Genomic DNA, 19558 nt, shown 5'->3' on the forward strand with positions numbered 1-19558 from the left:
TTTGTTGTAATTCTAAATTTTAATATTTTATTCATTTTTATTTTGTCACAAAAATTCTTTTGTATTACATGATTAAATTTTGTTTATTATGTTTAAAGATTTAAAATTATCTTAATCTTAATCTTAATATATACTATAAGACAGTTGAACTAATGACTTATTAACCAATCAAATCGCTCAATTTCATCAAATTGATTTTCGCTTATGTCATCATTTAGATAAACTACAAATTAAAAATCACAATAATCATTATCCTAATATATTATTATATTAAATATTAAATTGAAGAAAAAATCTTATTAATTTACACTTTTTTGTTTTCCATCGATAATTTATACTTTTTAGCCCTGAATACTTAATATATAATTATTTTTTGCCATGATAGAATTTTTAAAAGGTTACAATCATTTAATTAGTTAAAAAAGTTACAACATACGAAATATTGTCTATAAAAAAAATTTCAACACGTAATGACTTATTAACAAATATTAGATTAGATTTTTATAAATTATAAATTTTAATATCACATACATTAAACACCAAAAGGGTTAAATGTGTAAATACTCTCGTCATAAACCCTAAGTTAAGATTAATGAGACACTAATCCCTCACTAATTTTTGTGTGTCTTCCTCATCTAATTCGTGCATAACATCAGCTGAATTAATCTCATTATTACTCAATCATCTTGTTATGGGAACCCGAAATCAATAGCAATTATGCTTTATGCTCTTACAAGTTCCACTGGATGATTGAGCATTTTTATCACTCGAATCGAATCATGTTTATTCCAACACAAAACATATATCTAATTATTTGCTTTCGTTCAGAATCATATAGTAAAAAACAAGCACAGACAAACTAATGTTGGTAATTAAGAAACAATACAAATATGTTCGATTGGCCATATATAAACCTAGCCTTAAATTAAATAAACGAACATGAACAAATTAAACTAAATTAAGTTCTTAATATATTTTTTTTACGTGCATTCAAAGGTTCATAATATATTTTTTTACGTAATTAAGTTCTTCTAAGAATAATTTCCTCAAGAGATCGATCAACAACAAATGGGTGTTTCAAGAAAATCAAGAAATCCCCATAACGATAGTATGATGAGTTTTAGTAGTCGTAATAAACGTGTTGGGAAATTTGTTCGCCAATCCAAGAAGACGACATTTGGGTCACTTCCAAGAGACATTCTAGTCGACGTACTTGCTTATGTTGCTTCAGATTCGTTCGATAATCTCTTTAAAGCTAAATTAAGGTTTGTTACGAGTACTTTAAGTTTATAATCTGATCACCTTATTTGCTTTTTATCGTATGCAGTAATACGGATGTATGGTAGTTTCGTATAATTGTATATATAGTTATTAAGGAACCAAGATTTCAGAAAAAGAAGCCAAGAAAACATGCATGCTTAATCTTGTTATTATTGTATAGTGTAAAGTTTAATTTCATGCATGGGGAAGGGAATATGAGGCTGTTAGGCACCTAAGTTGGGTGAAAAACCTCTCACATACCTTTTTTTAAACCATAAAAATCATGGGGGGCCAAACATTTATTCAAAATATTAAAATATTGGTATGTGAGTGATTTTTCACCCAAGTTGGGTGCATAACAGCCTCATACTCACTTTTCTCTCTCTCTATATATATATATATATTCCATGTTTTCTTATTATATATAATATAGGGGATGGTTATATAAGCTATTAGGTATTTAAGCATAGATGTGTAACATTAATCACATATATATTTTTTAATCCATAAAATTCATGGGCCTATACAATCATTAATTAAACAAAAAATATTTAAAAATTAGTATGTAAGAAGTTCTACATCTAAGTTTATGTGTCAGACAACTTTATATTCACTTTTCTAATAGGGGGCCTTATTTTGAGAACCCATTTTTTTTAAGAACCTTGAGAACTCTTAAATTATGTATTGGATTATATGTTTTTTTTTTGTTATTCACATGTGAAATGTTATAAAAATACATGTTGTAGAAGAAAGTTTTTTTTCAAAACCTTATATATACCCATTTGTTAACATGTGAATGAAAACGTGAACGCATTTATTCACAAGAGGCTATTTTAAAGGTTTTTTGAAAAAGTTTCCTTTACAACATACTTTTTTATATCATTTCACATGTGAATGAAAAAAAAATATGTGAACAAATGTATTATTTAAGAGTTCTCATGATTCTTAAAAAAAATAAATCTCAAAATAAGGAAAAACTTTCCCTTTTTCTCTCTATATATATATACACACACGTACGGACATTCCACTTTATTTAGATGTTGTTGATTATACAGTTGCAAGGTTCTGCTCGACGCGGCAAAAGATGACTCGATCTTTCGGAGTATTTCACTAGACAAGTTTCCAGTAACGCCTTGGTTTCCACTGAACGATCGAGTGCAATCTTTCCTAACTCACTGCTTCGAAATAGGAAACTCTCATGCATTATTTAGACATGGAATGATTGAGTACTTCAAGCTAGGTAAGGTCGAATCTGGACTTGAGTATTTGAAAAGGGCGGTCAGGAAAGGTCATTCAGTGGCGACATATGTGTATGGAATGATTCTTCTTTCGCGAGGAGATGAAGTATCGTGTCAAGAAGGATTGAATGTTTTGAATCACATGAAGTATTCAAGTCATGGAAACTGGAATGTAAAACGCTGCAGAGATGAGATTAAGTGCATCTTAGATCGAATGTGGATTAAGAATTGGTTTGCTCTAGAAAACGTTGACACGAGATGTCAAGAACAAGGCCATGTAAGTCAGTTTTGCTGCAGGGGTTGGAATTTTGACGACAATGTAAAAGTTTCAAGTTGCGATACATGTATGTGGTATCGGGAACTTGTTAATTTTTGCAAAATCAGGAATGTCATGGTTTAAAATTTTAGACAGGATCAAGGATACATAGGTGAAGTTATCACGCTGAGATTTCATTGTTATGAAGTATTCTAAGTGTAATGTTGCTTAAGGATACTTGTATGTATTTGGTGACATAGTATGAAATGACTAGTACTATCTTTTTATGCATTGTATGGTCTATTTTTGCATTTTTCTTTGAACGTTTTGTACAGATATCGATCATTAATCTTGTAATCGTCTTCTCCCTAGCGAAACTCTTAAGGTTTCTTGCATTATATACACAAAACAAGAAAAAAACCCTGACTTGGAAGGTGAAAAACAACCAGACCAATTGCCCGTTTATGCAACCTAAACACTGTCCAGCAGCTTAACCCGACCCACCCAAAAGCCAATTTCCAGGAAACATGGAAACTAATTCCCTACAAGTTCACTAGAATAGTAGAATGACAGCAAGGTTATTTCACAACGATGTTACGAAACTTTATATTCCAGTAGCATATGCAAAATAGTTGACTTATTCATTACGTAACAGTCTAGTTATCATTATAAGAATTTCCGAATTTTGAGCCATTCACCTTTCTAAGAAAATCTTGTCAAGGGCATAACAGATATTATGTGTTGGTGTAGTTCAAAGCTTCATTCTTGTCAGATGATAGGGTTAGTGTACAGTTGATTTCGTTTTATGTAATCAATAACTTCATCTGATGTCAAATATTTCACCGACAAATTCCTTGAAATGCAGTCTCTGTAATTACATAAACAGAGACACTTAAGCTTCAAGTTACAGCAAATAAGAAAGCATAACTTTTAAGTTTATCAGCTTGATGGCTACCTTACTAAAGTTGAGCTGATACGGTTTGGTATTATTTCATCCACCACTTCGATATTATCCTGCATGATTTGAAGAAGAAAAAAGATATTTAATGAAAATATGCAAACAAGACTACAAGATTGTAGAAAATGTAATTAATCGAAACAACGATGCTAGGAAACTTGATTTATTTAGAAGAAGATGGTAAACAGAAGTCATCAAGCAGAAAAAAATTGCATCTGATAAATTATCAATTTTGTTGCAGTTTAGCATGCTAAATTGTGTTGAGAAAATAATGGTAGGTTACCTTATATTCTGTCAAGATTTCATCACGTAAGATGATTTTCTCAATGTCTTGACCTTCTCTGCGAATACAAACCACACCGTAATCTCTGCATATAGTCCTGACCTAGAATGAGAGGATGGGCATGTAGAGTTAATAGATCAAGTCATGAATTTGTGCTCTAGTTTGGATGTGAATCTATTATTGCGCCTATTTGAAGTGTTTGGTAAAAATGTGATCATGTTTTTTTTACTTATTGAGGATCAAAGTATTACCAATTAGTAGCTGCAATATTCTGGATCATAGCCTCCTACTTCATACTCCTAAGTCCTAAGTCCTAACCACAACCATTGACAGATCCAGAAACCCTTTTGACTTTTGAGTAGTTTTCATATAGTGCATGTTGACACTGGCATGGATAATTGGTCACGTTTTATTCATGAAATGGATTGAATTGCTTTGGAGCTTTGGATATGAGAAATTCAATCTATTCGTAAATACATCTGATCTAATAAGTACCTTTTGTCGGAATTCAAACTTGCTATATCTATGACTGTTATCTTTAGTATTTTCTTACTCGTTAAGTGTATGTACTATTTAACCATCACCTAATTTTAGTAAAAAAACTGAGCAAACTCGGCAAATTGGAATAAAAAGAAGAATTTGATAGGAATGTACAGGTATCCACAAGTTTAATATTTTGTACGACACCACTGGAGATATACGATCAAGGGCGAAGTTTACCTGCTCTGGAATCCAAGCTCCAGGGATGCCAAATGATTCTAGCAGATCAGAGCCACAGACAAGCATGACCTTTAGGAACGCTACAAATCCATAAACAAAATTAGTTTTGATAGCAAATGGTATTTTCAACCCTAAAACTTCTTCGACACAAATAAATACAGTTATATGCCTACTTAACAGATGTGCTCAATAAGTCAGTTGTGTCACAACTCACAACAAAATCCACTTTCTATGTACCTGTAGGATATAGAACATTAGAACATACCACTAGATATTAGTCCGTTATCACAAAAGAAACTCCTTATTCTTGACAATACTGTCAATGAGCGTTGAAACGAACTTTGGTTTGCCTAAAAAAGATAAATGGCTCTGCATCATTATATAGAAAGAAAAATAAGCAGAGGTCTTGTACAGCAAAGAGGTCGATATTAATTATCAGTAAATCAGATCTACATCTGCCCTAAAAAAAGAACTTATTCTACATTCAACATGCTTTAGTCATAAAAGTAAATTGCAATATGTTAAAGTAGAGCTTTAGTAAAACATATTTGTGTGTGTGTGTGTGTGTCAGAGAGAGAGAGAGAGAGAGAGACCTCCCAGCTATCAACCATTACAAATTCAGAACTTTTGCAAGCTAATTGGCACATGATGATACGATGGTCAGCTGGTATGAGACCCTATGCAAAGATTAATATTTCAGCTCATACATCAATTCTTAAGAATCTGATAAAGGAACAGCAATTGGCTAATAGTAGCAGGTTCTTGGTCATAGGTGATTGCACACAAAGAAATCTGTGAAACCATAGATTCAACTAATGTGGACATGTGGTCGATAAAATTAACTAGGTTCAAAGATATAATGCAGAATGCAACAAAACTATCAATATCTTTAGAAAATGATAAAAGTCTTAGACTTCATAAGATTTTGATTTAACAATGTTTTGTAACTGGCATGAACAACATTAAGCTGCAGAAAGTCACATTACCTTTTATTATATGCATCATTTACAGGCGACATATAACCTCCAACAACATGAAACCCTTTCGAGTCAAGTGCATCTCTTGCCAATTCTAAGCATGAAAAGACAATTAGTATACGTCAAATTATATTAACGTCTAAGATCATGTGTGCCAATCCACTAGACTAGAAATCATTAAAAACTCACAGATTAGAAATAGCAGTCATGTACGTCATGTTATCGAATATCAAAGACATGAAATCAATTTTTTTTCTATTTATTACAAGAAAAAAGTCCAACTACATACCAAAAAGGCGCAAATGCATAAATGTAGGAGGGTTGAAGCTTCCAGTTGATACTAAAACTACATGCATTTTCCCCCTGCAAAATGTAAAAGGGTTTAGACTTTAGCAAACACAGTTATCTTAATTCTATTGTTTGCATCTATGTGCTACAACTTTCTCTGTTGGCTGTTTGGCAAGTGGCAACAAGACATCGCCAAACCATGATTACCAGGTTTACTAATCAATATCGGTGTGACAACTACAAATCTTGAGTCAAGTTACAGTTTTAGCAACAAACATACTTCTGTAAAACTTACTTTGTGTTCGAATGTGACGAAGCATCTTCTTCATCTATGGGCTCTAACGATAACTTCTCGAGGGGCAGCGCATAATCCATTTACTCAAAATTCAGATTGGTATTTCCTAGCATCCAACACAAGAAAAATCATAACTTTTCAACCTTATATAAACAATAAAAGAGTAAACAAACAGTATCTGATCATTGTATCTTCAAACTCACATTATCATAAGCTTCTGCTATAAGTACATATTTTTTTAGCATTTTTCTGACCCTAGTCATTATAACACCCAAAAAACCATTGTACAGCTGATCATTATTTCTATTTTTATCTACAATTATTTTTGCCCAAGAGCTATGACTATGATTAGCAACCCCCCCCCCCCCCCCCCCCCCCCCCCCCCCCCCAAAAAATAAAAAAAATCTAAATATATTATCAAAACTAGAAAAAGATAAAAACTTTGTGATCAAGATTCACTTTCAGAGAGACCCTTAATACATAATTCCCTATATCTACTTGGTTCATCTTTTGGAGCATATATATATAAAACTTGATAAAAATCGATAATTTTAATGAGAATGGAATTGAATAATAAACCTGAAAGTGATAACTTACAAGAAATGCAAATATGGTTTTGCACTTTTGCGTTGCAGCAGGGGGTGGTGCTTTAGTTGTTCATGAAAAATAAAGGCCACTTGTAAAATTTTATAAGGGTTGTCAAAATTGGGTCGGGTACAGGTCAAAATTGGGTCGGTTTAAAAAAAAGTTTGATCCTTATAAGTGTCGAGTTGACCGGCTACATTTTGTTTGTTGTAGTGAAAAAAATCTCTTAAAATTTCCATTTATCCAGTATCCATCAGCCTTGTTAGATCATCTAATTCCTGGCGCTGCGGTGAGTAATATTTATTTTATGATCATTTTTATACTTTCATCACAATATAATACCAAATCCCCCTTATATTAGCAACATACATAATATATATATGCTTCTTGTGTATTGAAGTCATTTGTAGAGGGTATTTGAGTAGCTTTTGCATGTCAGATATCTCATGGGAAACTAATTAGTTTCGATCTGTCTCAGATTAAATGTTCAGACTAGTTTTTTATATGTTTGTAATCTACTAGCAATTAAACTATGTGTCATTTGGTGGACACGATTATTTTAAGTACTAGCAATTAAACTATGTTTGTAATTTTTGTAAAAAATTATGCTATTCCATGTGATCTCTTGTAACTTGTAAATTGTTGAGCTGCAATGTCATAAAATGATAAAAATAAATAAAATGTTACTTTGTGAAGATGTAAATGGATACATATTACAATAGCAATGAATTGAAGTGGATTTGAAGTTTGAGATTTTAGAGTTGAATATATAAACTAATACAGTGAGGCAAGTTTAATACTAGTACATTTTTGTTCACTAGTCCCCTTCTATTTTTAGTTCATGACATGGTACCAAAGGGAATCCGGTCTAGCGGTATTTGAAGAGGCCCAACAACCAAAAATTGTCAATTTGAGATTTTGAGTCACGTTATTGACAAAGGCTTGGTCTTTTAAGGGTGGTGGCCTAGGTAAAGGTTTGGTCTCTATGGGTGAAACACCTAGAGTTCTCAAAGTTTGAACCTTAGGAACAAAAATATATACCTGTGATTAGTCTGCTTGCAAAGCCGGCCAGATACATTGGTTGACCAAAAAACAAGTAAATAATCAAGTGGTTAGTAAATTGTAGATGTTTTTTAAATAATGCACTTGAAACTTGAAACCCATAAGCAATTTTTCTAAGCATTCCGTGTAATGGGTAAAGTTCTTTACTGCCAAATTTTAATTCTTCACGGTTATCTTTTTCATTTGCCTAACCATTAATCTATGAAGCAGGGACAGTCACAATGAGAAACCTAAGGTCGCGATCTTCTCGAAACAAGGAGGTGAGATTATGATTGTGTCTATATGATCTTTTTTTTTTTATCAAATTCATATTACTAGCTGGTCGATTGTGTATGTATGTTAGAATCCTTATGTATGGTTCTTTTGTTTTATGACTTGCATGGAATTTTGAAGGGGCTTAGTGGAAGATCATGTCGGAACGATTTCATTAGTCAGATGCCGGATGAATTGCTCCTTATGATACTAGATCTTCTGCCAACAAAAGACGCGGTAGCCACCAGCAGTCTCTCCACCAGATGGAGGTTCGTGTGGTGTAGTTTAAATGTGTTTGACTTTGATGGTGAAAAATCCTTAGAAAACATGGAGGATGATAGTACGGTCCTGTTGATAAACGAGCAGACTAAATTTATCAATCAGGTGAATGGTGTCATTCAACGTCACAACCTCCCAACAGTTCAATACTTCCGGATTCGTTTTGATTTGAGTATGGTTTATATCCAAGAGATCGATCATTGGCTCCAGTTTGCGTTGGACAAGAAAGTTGAAATTCTTGAACTAGATTTGATGCAGAAAAGTTGCATGCCCCGTGAAAATCCACACGAAAACTATGATTTCCCATTACCATTATCGAATCGAAGGATGAGACACTTTTACAAATGGCCTTCATCGGATGATATTGTTTTAGAGATGCTGTCTCTATATAGGCTCGAATTATATGGTGTCAGTGTGACTGAACCAACCCTAAAAGGATTTCTTAAAGGTGCTCCATGTCTTGAAGTCCTATCTATATATGGCTCCCATTTGTCCACTCATCTTCATGTTGGTGGAAGCGACAATAACTTGAAACACTTAAAACTAGTTCAGTGTTCCGGGGTCAAGTTCATTTCTTTGTGTAATTTTGACCTTGAATCGTTTATCCATGTCGGTAAATTCGTAGAATATCATTTTGACGATCTTCCAAAGCTTACAGACCTCAAAGTTGGCGGTGTTAGTGTGGGTTTGGAGGATAATGTGTTCTCCCAGGTCTCATGTTGTGTTTCCTCCCTTCAGGTTCTTCACTTGGACATAATAGATGGTCCAGAGGTTAGTAACTCTTTTCTACTGTGTTTATAATCTTTTGAGGAACTGCTGTGAGAGCGTTTTAATATTTTTCTACAGGAAATTTTGGATACCGACTCCGTTCCCAAACTCCCGAATGTCAAGAAGTTGACGCTGATAATTAGAGCTACACAAGATGATAGTCTACTAGACTACACTTCTATTGCTAAAGCATGCCCGATTTTGGAGACTTTTGAAATTTGGGTACTTCTGCTATTTTGACTCCCTAGACTTCATATATTTAACTGCTTTAGAACTAGTACTAGGCTTAGGATATAAACATTTTCTTGTTGTTTCTCCTGTTGCCACTAGGAGCGGAGCTAGATTTATTGTTGAGTGGTTTATTTTTAAAGTTATCAAGGCTTAAGAATGAAATCAAGGGGTTCAGATACATATTTACATAAATGTTACACCAAGTTACGCTAGAAATATAGAAAATATTTTTGTTCAGCGGGTTCGACTGCACCCTCTCAAGTGTATGTAGCTCACCCCATGGTTGCTGCTAAATATGGAAAGACATTTACTACTTGCATCCCAAAATAAATGTCTGCCGATCTATTTTAGTTGTTTCGAAATAAATGTTGCCGTCCAAATCAGAGTAGTTGTCAAATTATGTAACTACGTTGTCTAGCATTTGCTAATCATAGGAACCCTTGATGCAAACCCGGCCTTCATCATATGTTTCTTAAATGGGGGCCTTATTATTAAATATTAAGTAGAGAAGATTTGTACTTTGTTATATAAAAAGTTTGCTATAATGGATCAGAATAAAGTGATATACACAAGAAGTATGCAAGAAACAGTGTAACCGAGATTGTCATATGATACATTTACTGTTAAAAGTATAATTTTTGTTTATTTGCAGCTTATTTAATTGTTTGATTTCTGCAATATTTTTAAAGTTCAATTTGTTATTTGATTCCACAAAGGGAAGTGATATTAGTACCACAATAGTTGGTTTATTTACCACACATATGTTTTACTGACTTGTACAGTGTGTTATAAAAGTTGTATTGTGTGGTAAAACAATCAATCTTTGTGGTACCAATATCACTTCCCTTCCACAAAGCTTTCATTCAAGGTTTCTTATTTTCTACGAGATGGCAAAACTATCTGTCCTATTTCTTATGTGTCATTTTCTAGTATTGCTTCAAGTATGATTTGCATTGTTTTGTTTGGATATCGTCCGGTTTGACAGTTTAGTATCATAGTAATCCATATGTATATTTTTTTCTTTAAGGCACAAGTCTCATATAATTTACAGAAAAGAACAGAATATATGCTAAGTAATACTGGTACCACTAAGAATCCTCTACGGCAATAATTTGACTTTCTGTAGGATTCACATCTAATTTATCTGTACAATGCCGAACCCCAATAAGGAATTATACCAATATTGGTCTCCATTTTATTCATTAGTTATGACCAACGATTATGTTTGTATTTCCGGGGGTAAAATTATGTCAGCATAACAGAGAATTGTCACCACTTTATCGGGTATTTTTTTGTGTGTACAGCTATATTGGTTTTCACTTGCTAAAAGAAGGAGAAAAGTAAGGCGTACTGCTAGTCACTGCCATAAACATCTTAAGCTTCTTAAAGTTGAGGGGTATTATGGTCGAATTAGCGACCTTGAGCTTGTTGTGTACGTGATGGAGAATGCTATTGCACTTCAAAATATAGTTATAGATCCTTCCTGCCTTTATTCCCGTGAAGGTCTAACTGCGGCAAACAAGTTGAAGGTTGAGCAACAAGCCCGATCTTCTGCCAAGCGCCAGCTGCAGCCAATAGTTCCTCAAGGTGTGGAGTTGACCATAAAATAACTTGCCTTTCAACATTTCGCATGCACAGAACTATGTAATCAATATTGGACATGTGTTTTACATGTTAAAGGCCTTTTTCTATAAGCTTATGTATAAAGTTACTCATGTATATTGGACAGGTTATTCAAACTTTTAAGCTTATGTATAAAGTTATGTATATTTTGTACTATCTCTAATTTCTTAGGTTATTCAGAGTTTCAAACTTTTAAGCTTATTATGTATCAAGTCCCGCTTTATATTGTAAAATTTGTTGCTCGTTCTTTGGAGTGATGTGCGATTAAGAGGAAGAAATCACATTGCCTTGCATGATAGCAATTCGTGATTGTGAGTTTACACAAGCGTTGTAACATGCCAATCTTTTGGGAATATATCACATGTTCTCTTTATTTTAACGCGTATATAAGTGTTGCAGCCATTAAACAAATAAAATTCCTAAACAAATATATTTCTATACTAGATGGATGTTTGCGCGTTGCAGCGGTAGCTCTGAAAAACTATAATTTGTGTGTGTTTTTGTTAGAGTGTTATGTGTTTTGTGTTCAGTGTGGGATTTCTTTTTTTTTTTAAGGGTAATTTCGGTTTTCTAGAGATAAGGTGTGTGAACATAGTTTAAGTGTTGAGAGTAAATAGGTAATTCACAAGTAGATAGTTGAATATGAGGAGAGGTAGTTTGCTTTATATAAAGTATAAATATAAGGGAAAATGTAAGGTAAAACATGCAGTACCTATCTTAGGTAAAACATGGGAGATTATATAAAATTTAGGGGGAGGTTATGTAAAATTCAAGGGGGGGGGGGGGGGCTATATATGTTTATCAAATTTAAAGATTTAATTTGTAATTTTTTTAAAGTGACAATACATAAGCTTAGGTAAATGCAAGACGTATCATTTTCCTTAAATATAAATATAGATATAAATAAGACAAGTAATGAAAAATGCAAGCATGTATTCATACACTGATATTTGGGTTCTTTGCCACAAATCTAATATTGACAAGAATAAAAGAAGTAATTGCAAACATCAACAACTAATAATAAAAATAACCGGAAAATTATAAATAATAGTAATAATGAAAAAATCAAAACTACAAAAAGATAAATAAATTAAAAATGTTAAACACATAATACATATAATATATTGGAAGAAAATAATGGATGAAAGTAGCAAAGGATATATTGAGAAAAAATAAACTAAAAAGAAAATTACCTTAGTAATTATGAAAGAAAAAAAACTATAGAACAAGCAATTGATAAAATAATTAATGGTTAAGAGAGACATCACGGATGAAATGATTTAGTGATTTCTTTTCCCTACCAGTGGTTAGAAAGATTAATTAAATAAGCAGAATGTTGAACGATTCAACATTTGGTGTAGAATCATTCCATTTAATGTTAAAAAAAAAGAATCATTCCATTTAGGGAAGTGATATTAATACCTTTTGTTTTGATTGATGTATCACATCTGTGCAATATTGGATTGTACAATCACCTGTAAAATTTGTACATTTTGATACATTAATAAAAAACAATGATACAAATATTACCTCCTTTCCATTTAGCACAAATTAAACCCAATTTTACAAGTTAGCAGCTTTTTAATTTAAATTTTCATTAAATAAATATTCAGATAATAACAAAATAAATAAAGTGAAAAAAGTGCTATAAATATGTGAATTAGAAAATTAGTTTAAAAAGTGAGGATTTAAGAATTTATCCATTTATGTAAATTAGTTTTCAGGCCAGTCCAGTTGACGAATAGTCGCGAAATATATATACATATATATCAAAAATATCAGAATAATAAATAACAAAACATGAATAAAACAAGTTTAAAGGAATTTAAAAGTAATGAAAAATAGCAATAACATAATAGTTCAATATTAGATAATAAACAAATACGAACAAAATAACAAAAATGAAATTAAAGTATACAAAAAAAAGGTATTTTTTTTTATTTGTTTATTAAAGATAAGAAGGAGAGAAATAATATGAATGAGAATAATTAATAAAAGTTTAGGTTATATATATAATAATTTATTGAGAAAATTTAAAAGATATTATATGTTTTTAAAATTTGAAGAGATTTGTTTTGAAAGAAAAATTTTAGGAGGAGCCTATGACTCTATTGTTGAGTTAACTTAAGAAAAGAAAGAAGATGAGAAAAAAGAGAAGTTTTTCTTTTTAATCACCTCAAAAATGAGTGGGAAACTTTTGATACAAAAAACAACTAAACTTTCCCCTCTAACCCTTACCACTTCTTCCATTTCCACACTTAAAAAAAACTTAAAAATGCATTTTATAATTTTCTTCACTCCTCTCCTCTCATTTCCATACTTAAAAAAACTAAACAATATAGTGTATGTGTACCCAACCTCTATCACCGAAAATCCAAATTAGATAACATAATTCATATGCCTAACAATCAATCTAAAACTTTAAAAATTTGACTTGTGGATTACCCAAATTCTCTTTTCTAAGCAGGGACGTAGAGACTAGCATCCGATTGTGAGACACTTTCGCTTGCGGTCATTTTGAATCCATTCAATTTGAATTGGTATTTTTCTGCATTATAACCTAATTTTTCTCCATGTTATCATCTTACTATTATTAAACATATCTTTAGCCAATTTGGTTAATTTAATCTATATTTTTTTGTAACTTTTCCTTTGACAACAACCTGATCCCTCGATTAAAATATAGAAAAAGTAGGAAAGGAGAAGAAAAAGAAAACGGCCAAAGAAGAGTATCACGGTGTAGGTCATCAATTCCTCTCGCTGTAAGTATTTATGATCATTTTTCTATTTTCCGGACTTTATATATATATATATATATATATATTTTTTTTATCACAATATAATACCAAATCCCCCTTAAGTTAACTACATACATACATACATGATATATATGCTTATTGTGTAGTAATTGCACTCACCTGTAGATGAATAGCAGCTGTTATTGCAAGATAGTATATGTTTGTAATCTATGCAATGATGATACATTTCTATAATTAAACTCTCTCTGTGTGTGTCATTTTTATGATTTTGAGACGGTTATGAAGTACCTAATTGGGGGAAAATGTATTAAACGTATCTCGCTTTTGTGTCGAACTCTCAAAACCTTTGTTGTGTGTGTCAAACTTAATATTATGCTAGGATATGCGTGTGATCTCTTATAACGTGTAAACGATTGAGCGTCCATGTTATGAAACAATAAATTGTTACTTGAAGGGGCTTTTAGGAAGTTAAAGCCTTAAGCTTTAGAAATAAGGTCATTATAAAAATATAGTCTTTTTTGGATATGGTATTGAGAAAGAAAGCCCCAGCCTCAAAAAACTCTTAAAAGCCCTTAAAGGTCTGTAAAATAAAAGCTTTTCAGAAAGCCTCAACCCCAACTCTAAAGTTTTTTGCCAAACATATCCTATACCATAGCAATGAATTGAAATGAATTGGAAGTTTGAGATTTTTGAGAGCTGGATATATAGACTAACAAATCGAGACAAGTTTAATACTAGAATACTTCTATTCCACTAGTCTTTTTTTAAAAAAAAGTTCATGACACGGTACCAAAGGGACTCTGGCCTAGCGGTATTTGAAAAGGCTCAAGAACCAGTAAGTTGTTAATTTGAGTCACATTATGGACAAAGGCTTGGTCTTTAAGGGTGGTAGACTAGTGCTAAAGGTCTGGTCTCTAAGGGTGAAATACCTAGAGTTCTCAAATTCGAACCTTAGGAGCAAACATATATACCTCCTTGTGGCCACGGAGGTTCCCCACAGACGACTTTGGTCTACTAGCAAAGCTTGTGGTTGCCTTGTGATTAGTCGGCTTGCAAAGCGGGTCAGGTACATGGGTTAACCAAGAAACATGTGTATATAATCGCGTGGTTATTGAATTGTTGCCTTTTAGAAAAAGTCGATGAGATGTTTCTTATTAATGCACTTGAAATCCATAAGCAATTTTTCTAAGCAATCTGTGTAATGAATGAAGTTTTTTACTCCCAAATTTTAGTCTTACAGTTGTCTTTTTCATTTGTCTAACCATTAATCTATGAAACAGTTAGTCACAATGAGAAATCTAAGACCACGATCTTCTCAAAACAAGCAGGTGAGATTATAATTGTGTCTATATGATCTTTTATTATGTATGTTAGAATCCTTAAATTGTAAAGTCCTTTTGTTTTATGATTTTGTGAAGGGGTTTAGTGGAAGATCACGTCGGAACGATTACATAAGTTGGATGCCAGATGAATTGCTTCTTATGATACTACATCGTTTGCCTACAAAAGAGGCGGTGGCCACCGGCAGTCTCTCCACCAGATGGAGGTTCTTGTGGCATAGTTTAAATATGTTTGACTTTGATGGTGAAAAAACCTCAGAAAACATGAAGGACGATAGTCTGTTCGTGTTGATTAACAAGCGGATCAACTTTATTGATCAGGTGAATAATGTCATTCAACATCACAACCTTCCGACAGTTCAATACTTCCGGATTCGTTTTGATTTGAATATGGTTCATATCCTAGAGATTGATCGTTGGCTCCAGTTTGCGTTGGACAAGAAAGTTCAGATTCTTGAACTAGATTTGATGGAGAAGAGTTACATGACTCGTGAAAATCCAGATGAAAACTATGATCTCCCATTACCATTAGCTAATGGAAAGATGAGACACTTTTACGAATGGCCTTTACCGAATGATATTGTTTTGGAGATGTTTTCTCTAAAAAAGCTCATATTGTACGGTATTAGTGTGACTGAACCAACCCTAAAAGGATTTTTTAAAGGTGCTCAACGTCTTGAAGAACTTTCTATATGTGGCTCTCATTTGCCGACTCATATTCATGTTGGTGGACGTGACAATAACTTGAAACACTTTAAACTAATTCAGTGTTCTGGGGTTGAGTTCATTTCTTTGTATAATTTTGACCTTGTGTCGTTTATCCATGTCGATAAATTCGTAGAATATCATTTTGATGATCTGCCAAAGCTTAAAAGTCTTACTATTGGCAGTATTAGTGTGGGTTTGGAGGATAATGTGTTCTCCCAGATCTCATCTTGTGTTTCCTCCCTTCAGGTTCTTGACTTGGACATAGTACTTATGGTTAGTATCTCTTTTCTATCGTGTTTATAATCTTTAATGGAACTGTTGTGACAGCATTTTCATATTTTTGTTTTCCAGGACAGTTTAAATACTAACGCCATTCCCAAACTCCCAAATGTCAAGAAATTGATGCTGATAATTAGAACCACACAAGATGATAATCTACTAGACTACACTTCTATAGCTAAAGCATGCCCAATTTTGGAGGTTTTTGAAATCACGGTACTTCTGCTTTGTTGAATTTAAGACTTCATATATTTAACTGCTTTATAACTAGGCTTTAGATAAACATTTTCTTGTTGCCACCAGGGGCAGAGTTAGAATTATTGTTGAGTAGGTCATTATTAAAATTATCAAGGTTTAAGAATAAAATTGAGGAGTTCAGATACAAATTTACACGAAATTAAACTAAAAAAAGGGATTTTTTTAGCAGGTTCAACTGCACCCTCTCGAGTTTATGTAGCTCCCCCCCATGGTTACTGCTGAATATGGAAAGACATATACTACTTGCATCCCAAAATGTCTACCTTTCTATTTTGGCTGCTTTGAAATAAATGTTGCCGTCCAAAACAATCCTACGCTCGATACCTTTTTTTTGACATTTTCTAGTAACAACATCAGAGCAGTTGTCAATATGTGTAACTACTTTGTCTAGCATTTGCCAATCCTAGGAACACTCGATGCAAAACCTGCCAGCCTCCATAATTTCTCAAATGGAGACCTTATTATGCAATATCAAGTAGAGATGATATATAGATAGGTAGAGAAAAAAGTTTGCTATAATAGATCAGAATAAAGTGACATACACAAAGTATATGCAAGAAACAATGTAACAGAGATTGTCCTATGATACTTATAATGTTAAAAGTTTGATTTATGTTTATTTGCTGCTTATCTAATTGTTTGTTTTTTGCAATATAGTTTTAAGTTCAGTTAATTTTTTGATTTTACGAAGCTGTTTATTCAAGGTTTCTTATTTCCTATGAGATGGCAAAACTGTTTGTCCTATTGGCTATTGATTGTGTGTTATATTCTAGTCCTGCTTCAAGCCTGCAAGTATGATATGTATAGTTTTGTTTGGATATTGTCCGTGCTTCAAGTATGATATGTATAGATTTGTATAGATATTGTCGAGTCTGACATTTTAGAATAATAGTTCTCTGTATGTATATCTTTTGCTTTAAAAAGGGCACCAGTCTCATAATGTACATAAATAGAATAGAATATATGCTAAGTAAACTATTATTAATAAGGATCCTCTACATTAGTCATTAGGCTATAAAAAACTTTCTGTAGGATTCATATTTAATTTATCTGATCCCCTATAGGGAACTATAACAATTTTGGTCTCCATCTCATTCATAAATCATGACCGATGATTATGTTTGTATTCCCGAGGCAAAATGATGTCAGCATAACAGAAAATTGTGACTACGTTATTGGGTTTTTCTTTTTAATCAATACATATTTTTCTTTTTTGCAGCTATTTTGGTTTTCACCACTAGTTATAAGGAGGAGAAAAGTAAGGCGTACTGCTACTCACCGCCATGAACACCTTAAAAAGCTTACAATTAAGGGGTATTATGGTCGTATCAGCGACCTTGAGCTTGTTGTATACGTGATAGAGAATTCTATTGCACTTAAAGAAATTGTTATAGATCCTTCCTGCGTTTATTCATCTGAAGATCTAACGGTGGAGAAAAAGTTGAAGTGTGAGAAACAAGCTCGATCTTCTGCCATTCGCCAGCTGAAGTCAATAGTTCCTGGAGGTGTAGAGTTGATCATAAAATAATTAGCCTTTCAACCTTTCACACACGGCTTTTGTAATCTAATAGTGCACATGTGTTTGAAATGTGAAAGACCCTTTTTTTAGGTTGTTCAGACTTTTAAACTTCTGCAAAAAGTTATTAATGTGTATTCTTTACCATTTCCAGTTTCCATGTGTTATTATTTTATCGCCCCATGAATATTTTAGCCCAACCGCTTAATCTGTTTGCTAAACAATAAATGTTCAATCCATTTCTTAGCATATAGTTGCACATTTTTTTTTTTAATATATTTTTCTATAATCTGTATTTATTTTTTTTACCCTTTTCTTTTCTTTACATATGGTTGCTTATCTTCTAGTCCTCTTCACTCTGGAGCCTCTTCCGAGGCGTCTTGCAAGGCTTTATCCTCTTCTACGTATGCTTTTCCGCCTCCACCCCTAACAATCTAACATGTACCATTAAGGATTCCGTTATTGTACAAATTTTATCAATCATGTAAGTTTTAAGTTGATTGAAAGGTTATAGTGCTACACAATGAGAAAATGTTAATGTTTGTTCCATTCTGTCACATAAGATTTTTACTTCAATCTGAAAGTATACACGTATATCTCCGAACTACATACAAGCCTACAAGGTTAACAATGCGAAGCCTCTCATATGTAAAGTCAAAAACTAAATGATAATATAATAACTTTATTTAAAAAAACATTAGCTAGAAATTCTTCGAAGGATGGGCAAAATAATAATAGTAATAATATAATTTACAAAATCATAATAAGCTTGTCCATATAAAACATTTAATTACACACGATGCTTAATAATGTACGAGGCCAAAATATATTGGTAGGTATTAAACAAGCAAAATTTCATTTGAATTGATTCCTTTAACATGTTTATGCATATAATTACACTGTAAATAGAGTGTGTTGGTGCCATGACCCATCCTAATTATAACGTGGTTCCACAATTGTCAACATGAAAGTTTAAAAATAAAAGTATAAACAGAAAAAACGAATATAAACCTATTTGAAAACATAGCCACCCCCACCCTAAAAAACTTTGACCCAAAACCTTCATAAAAGGGTTAAAAGAAAACAAACGAAAGGTACGAAAAAAAAAAAAAACTTAACTTATAAGCAAAACCGTGATAACTTTACTTATAAGCAAAAAGCAAAACCGAAAGGTAAGAAAAAATCAAATAAAAATCTATTAACTATTATTTAAAAACAATGACTGAAAAAAAAGCCAAAAATTCATAACCCAAAACAAAAACGAAATAAATACCAAGCAAAAGATGATCCAAACAAAAGTGAATTAAAAAGCCAAAATTTAGAAAAGTCGAAACAGTTCATTAACACCATAAAAGTGACTAGCAAGTCTTTTCCAATGATTTAAATTTACTATTATACTCATACCAAATGGGATAATGTCTGCTTAGTAAGATGTTAATTGAACCTAAAGCCCACTGAATAATTTGTTTTAGACGACCAGAAATATTGATATGAACAGATACCTCAAAAAAAATCCGTCATATCTCCTATTCTCACATCGGTCTGTGAAATAAAACTACTTATTGAGTAGAGTATCTCAACCTCATTAGCGAGATTAATAATATGATGATAATAATAATAATA

At 32.4% G+C, this 19558-nt stretch overlaps 4 protein-coding genes across 5 annotated transcripts; 3 read left to right on the forward strand and 1 right to left on the reverse strand.

Annotated features, from left to right (window-relative positions):
• Positions 1–1068: 1068 nt before the first annotated feature.
• LOC122601622 (F-box protein At2g35280-like) lies at positions 1069–2916 on the forward strand. Its single transcript, XM_043774370.1, has 2 exons — positions 1069–1265; positions 2316–2916. Exons 1-2 carry the CDS (start codon positions 1069–1071, stop codon positions 2896–2898), a joined length of 780 nt encoding a protein of 259 aa, XP_043630305.1. The 3' UTR covers positions 2899–2916.
• A 416-nt stretch (positions 2917–3332) lies between these two features.
• Positions 3333–6588, reverse strand: LOC122599267 (nicotinamide/nicotinic acid mononucleotide adenylyltransferase). Its single transcript, XM_043771751.1, has 9 exons — positions 6276–6588; positions 5982–6055; positions 5703–5786; positions 5309–5394; positions 4981–5065; positions 4716–4795; positions 3996–4097; positions 3710–3768; positions 3333–3622 (listed from the first exon to the last, which is right to left on the reverse strand). The coding sequence occupies exons 1-9, from the start codon at positions 6353–6355 to the stop codon at positions 3523–3525; spliced, it is 750 nt and encodes a 249-aa protein (XP_043627686.1). The 5' UTR covers positions 6356–6588; the 3' UTR covers positions 3333–3522.
• Positions 6589–7075: 487 nt separating this feature from the next.
• On the forward strand, positions 7076–11231 carry LOC122599268 (F-box protein At4g09920-like). 2 transcript variants are annotated; one of them, XM_043771752.1, is made up of 5 exons: positions 7076–7149; positions 8133–8182; positions 8316–9224; positions 9300–9443; positions 10757–11231. In XM_043771752.1, exons 2-5 carry the CDS (start codon positions 8144–8146, stop codon positions 11060–11062), a joined length of 1398 nt encoding a protein of 465 aa, XP_043627687.1. In that variant the 5' UTR covers positions 7076–7149; positions 8133–8143; the 3' UTR covers positions 11063–11231. The 2 variants fall into 2 exon arrangements, with proteins under 2 accessions (XP_043627687.1, XP_043627688.1); XM_043771753.1 differs by having other exon boundaries at positions 7085–7149; positions 8130–8182.
• Positions 11232–13733: 2502 nt separating this feature from the next.
• On the forward strand, positions 13734–18088 carry LOC122600553 (FBD-associated F-box protein At4g10400-like). The gene is made up of 5 exons (XM_043773288.1): positions 13734–13837; positions 15115–15162; positions 15253–16155; positions 16234–16377; positions 17639–18088. The coding sequence occupies exons 2-5, from the start codon at positions 15124–15126 to the stop codon at positions 17945–17947; spliced, it is 1395 nt and encodes a 464-aa protein (XP_043629223.1). The 5' UTR covers positions 13734–13837; positions 15115–15123; the 3' UTR covers positions 17948–18088.
• The last annotated feature ends 1470 nt before the right edge of the window (positions 18089–19558 follow it).

The sequence above is a fragment of the Erigeron canadensis genome, chromosome 5 (genome assembly GCF_010389155.1).
Source record: "Erigeron canadensis isolate Cc75 chromosome 5, C_canadensis_v1, whole genome shotgun sequence".
Lineage (NCBI taxonomy): Eukaryota > Viridiplantae > Streptophyta > Magnoliopsida > Asterales > Asteraceae > Erigeron > Erigeron canadensis.

What these genes read in the sequence shown, in the direction of transcription:
- LOC122601622 (XM_043774370.1), top strand. Translation starts at nt 1,069, where the DNA reads ATGGGTGTTTCAAGAAAATCAAGAAATCCCCATAACGATAGTATGATG. An exon ending in CTCTTTAAAGCTAAATTAAG is followed by an intron (nt 1,266 to 2,315) that starts GTTTGTTACGAG and finishes TTGATTATACAG; the next exon opens with TTGCAAGGTTCTGCTCGACG.
- LOC122599267 (XM_043771751.1), bottom strand. Translation starts at nt 6,355, where the DNA reads ATGGATTATGCGCTGCCCCTCGAGAAGTTATCGTTAGAGCCCATAGAT. An exon ending in TCGTCACATTCGAACACAAA is followed by an intron (nt 6,056 to 6,275) that starts GTAAGTTTTACA and finishes TACATTTTGCAG; the next exon opens with GGGGAAAATGCATGTAGTTT. An exon ending in GAGCTTGGATTCCAGAGCAG is followed by an intron (nt 4,098 to 4,715) that starts GTAAACTTCGCC and finishes CTCTCATTCTAG; the next exon opens with GTCAGGACTATATGCAGAGA.
- LOC122599268 (XM_043771752.1), top strand. Translation starts at nt 8,144, where the DNA reads ATGAGAAACCTAAGGTCGCGATCTTCTCGAAACAAGGAG. An exon ending in ACATAATAGATGGTCCAGAG is followed by an intron (nt 9,225 to 9,299) that starts GTTAGTAACTCT and finishes ATTTTTCTACAG; the next exon opens with GAAATTTTGGATACCGACTC. An exon ending in TGGAGACTTTTGAAATTTGG is followed by an intron (nt 9,444 to 10,756) that starts GTACTTCTGCTA and finishes TTGTGTGTACAG; the next exon opens with CTATATTGGTTTTCACTTGC.
- LOC122600553 (XM_043773288.1), top strand. Translation starts at nt 15,124, where the DNA reads ATGAGAAATCTAAGACCACGATCTTCTCAAAACAAGCAG. An exon ending in ACTTGGACATAGTACTTATG is followed by an intron (nt 16,156 to 16,233) that starts GTTAGTATCTCT and finishes TTTGTTTTCCAG; the next exon opens with GACAGTTTAAATACTAACGC. An exon ending in TGGAGGTTTTTGAAATCACG is followed by an intron (nt 16,378 to 17,638) that starts GTACTTCTGCTT and finishes TCTTTTTTGCAG; the next exon opens with CTATTTTGGTTTTCACCACT.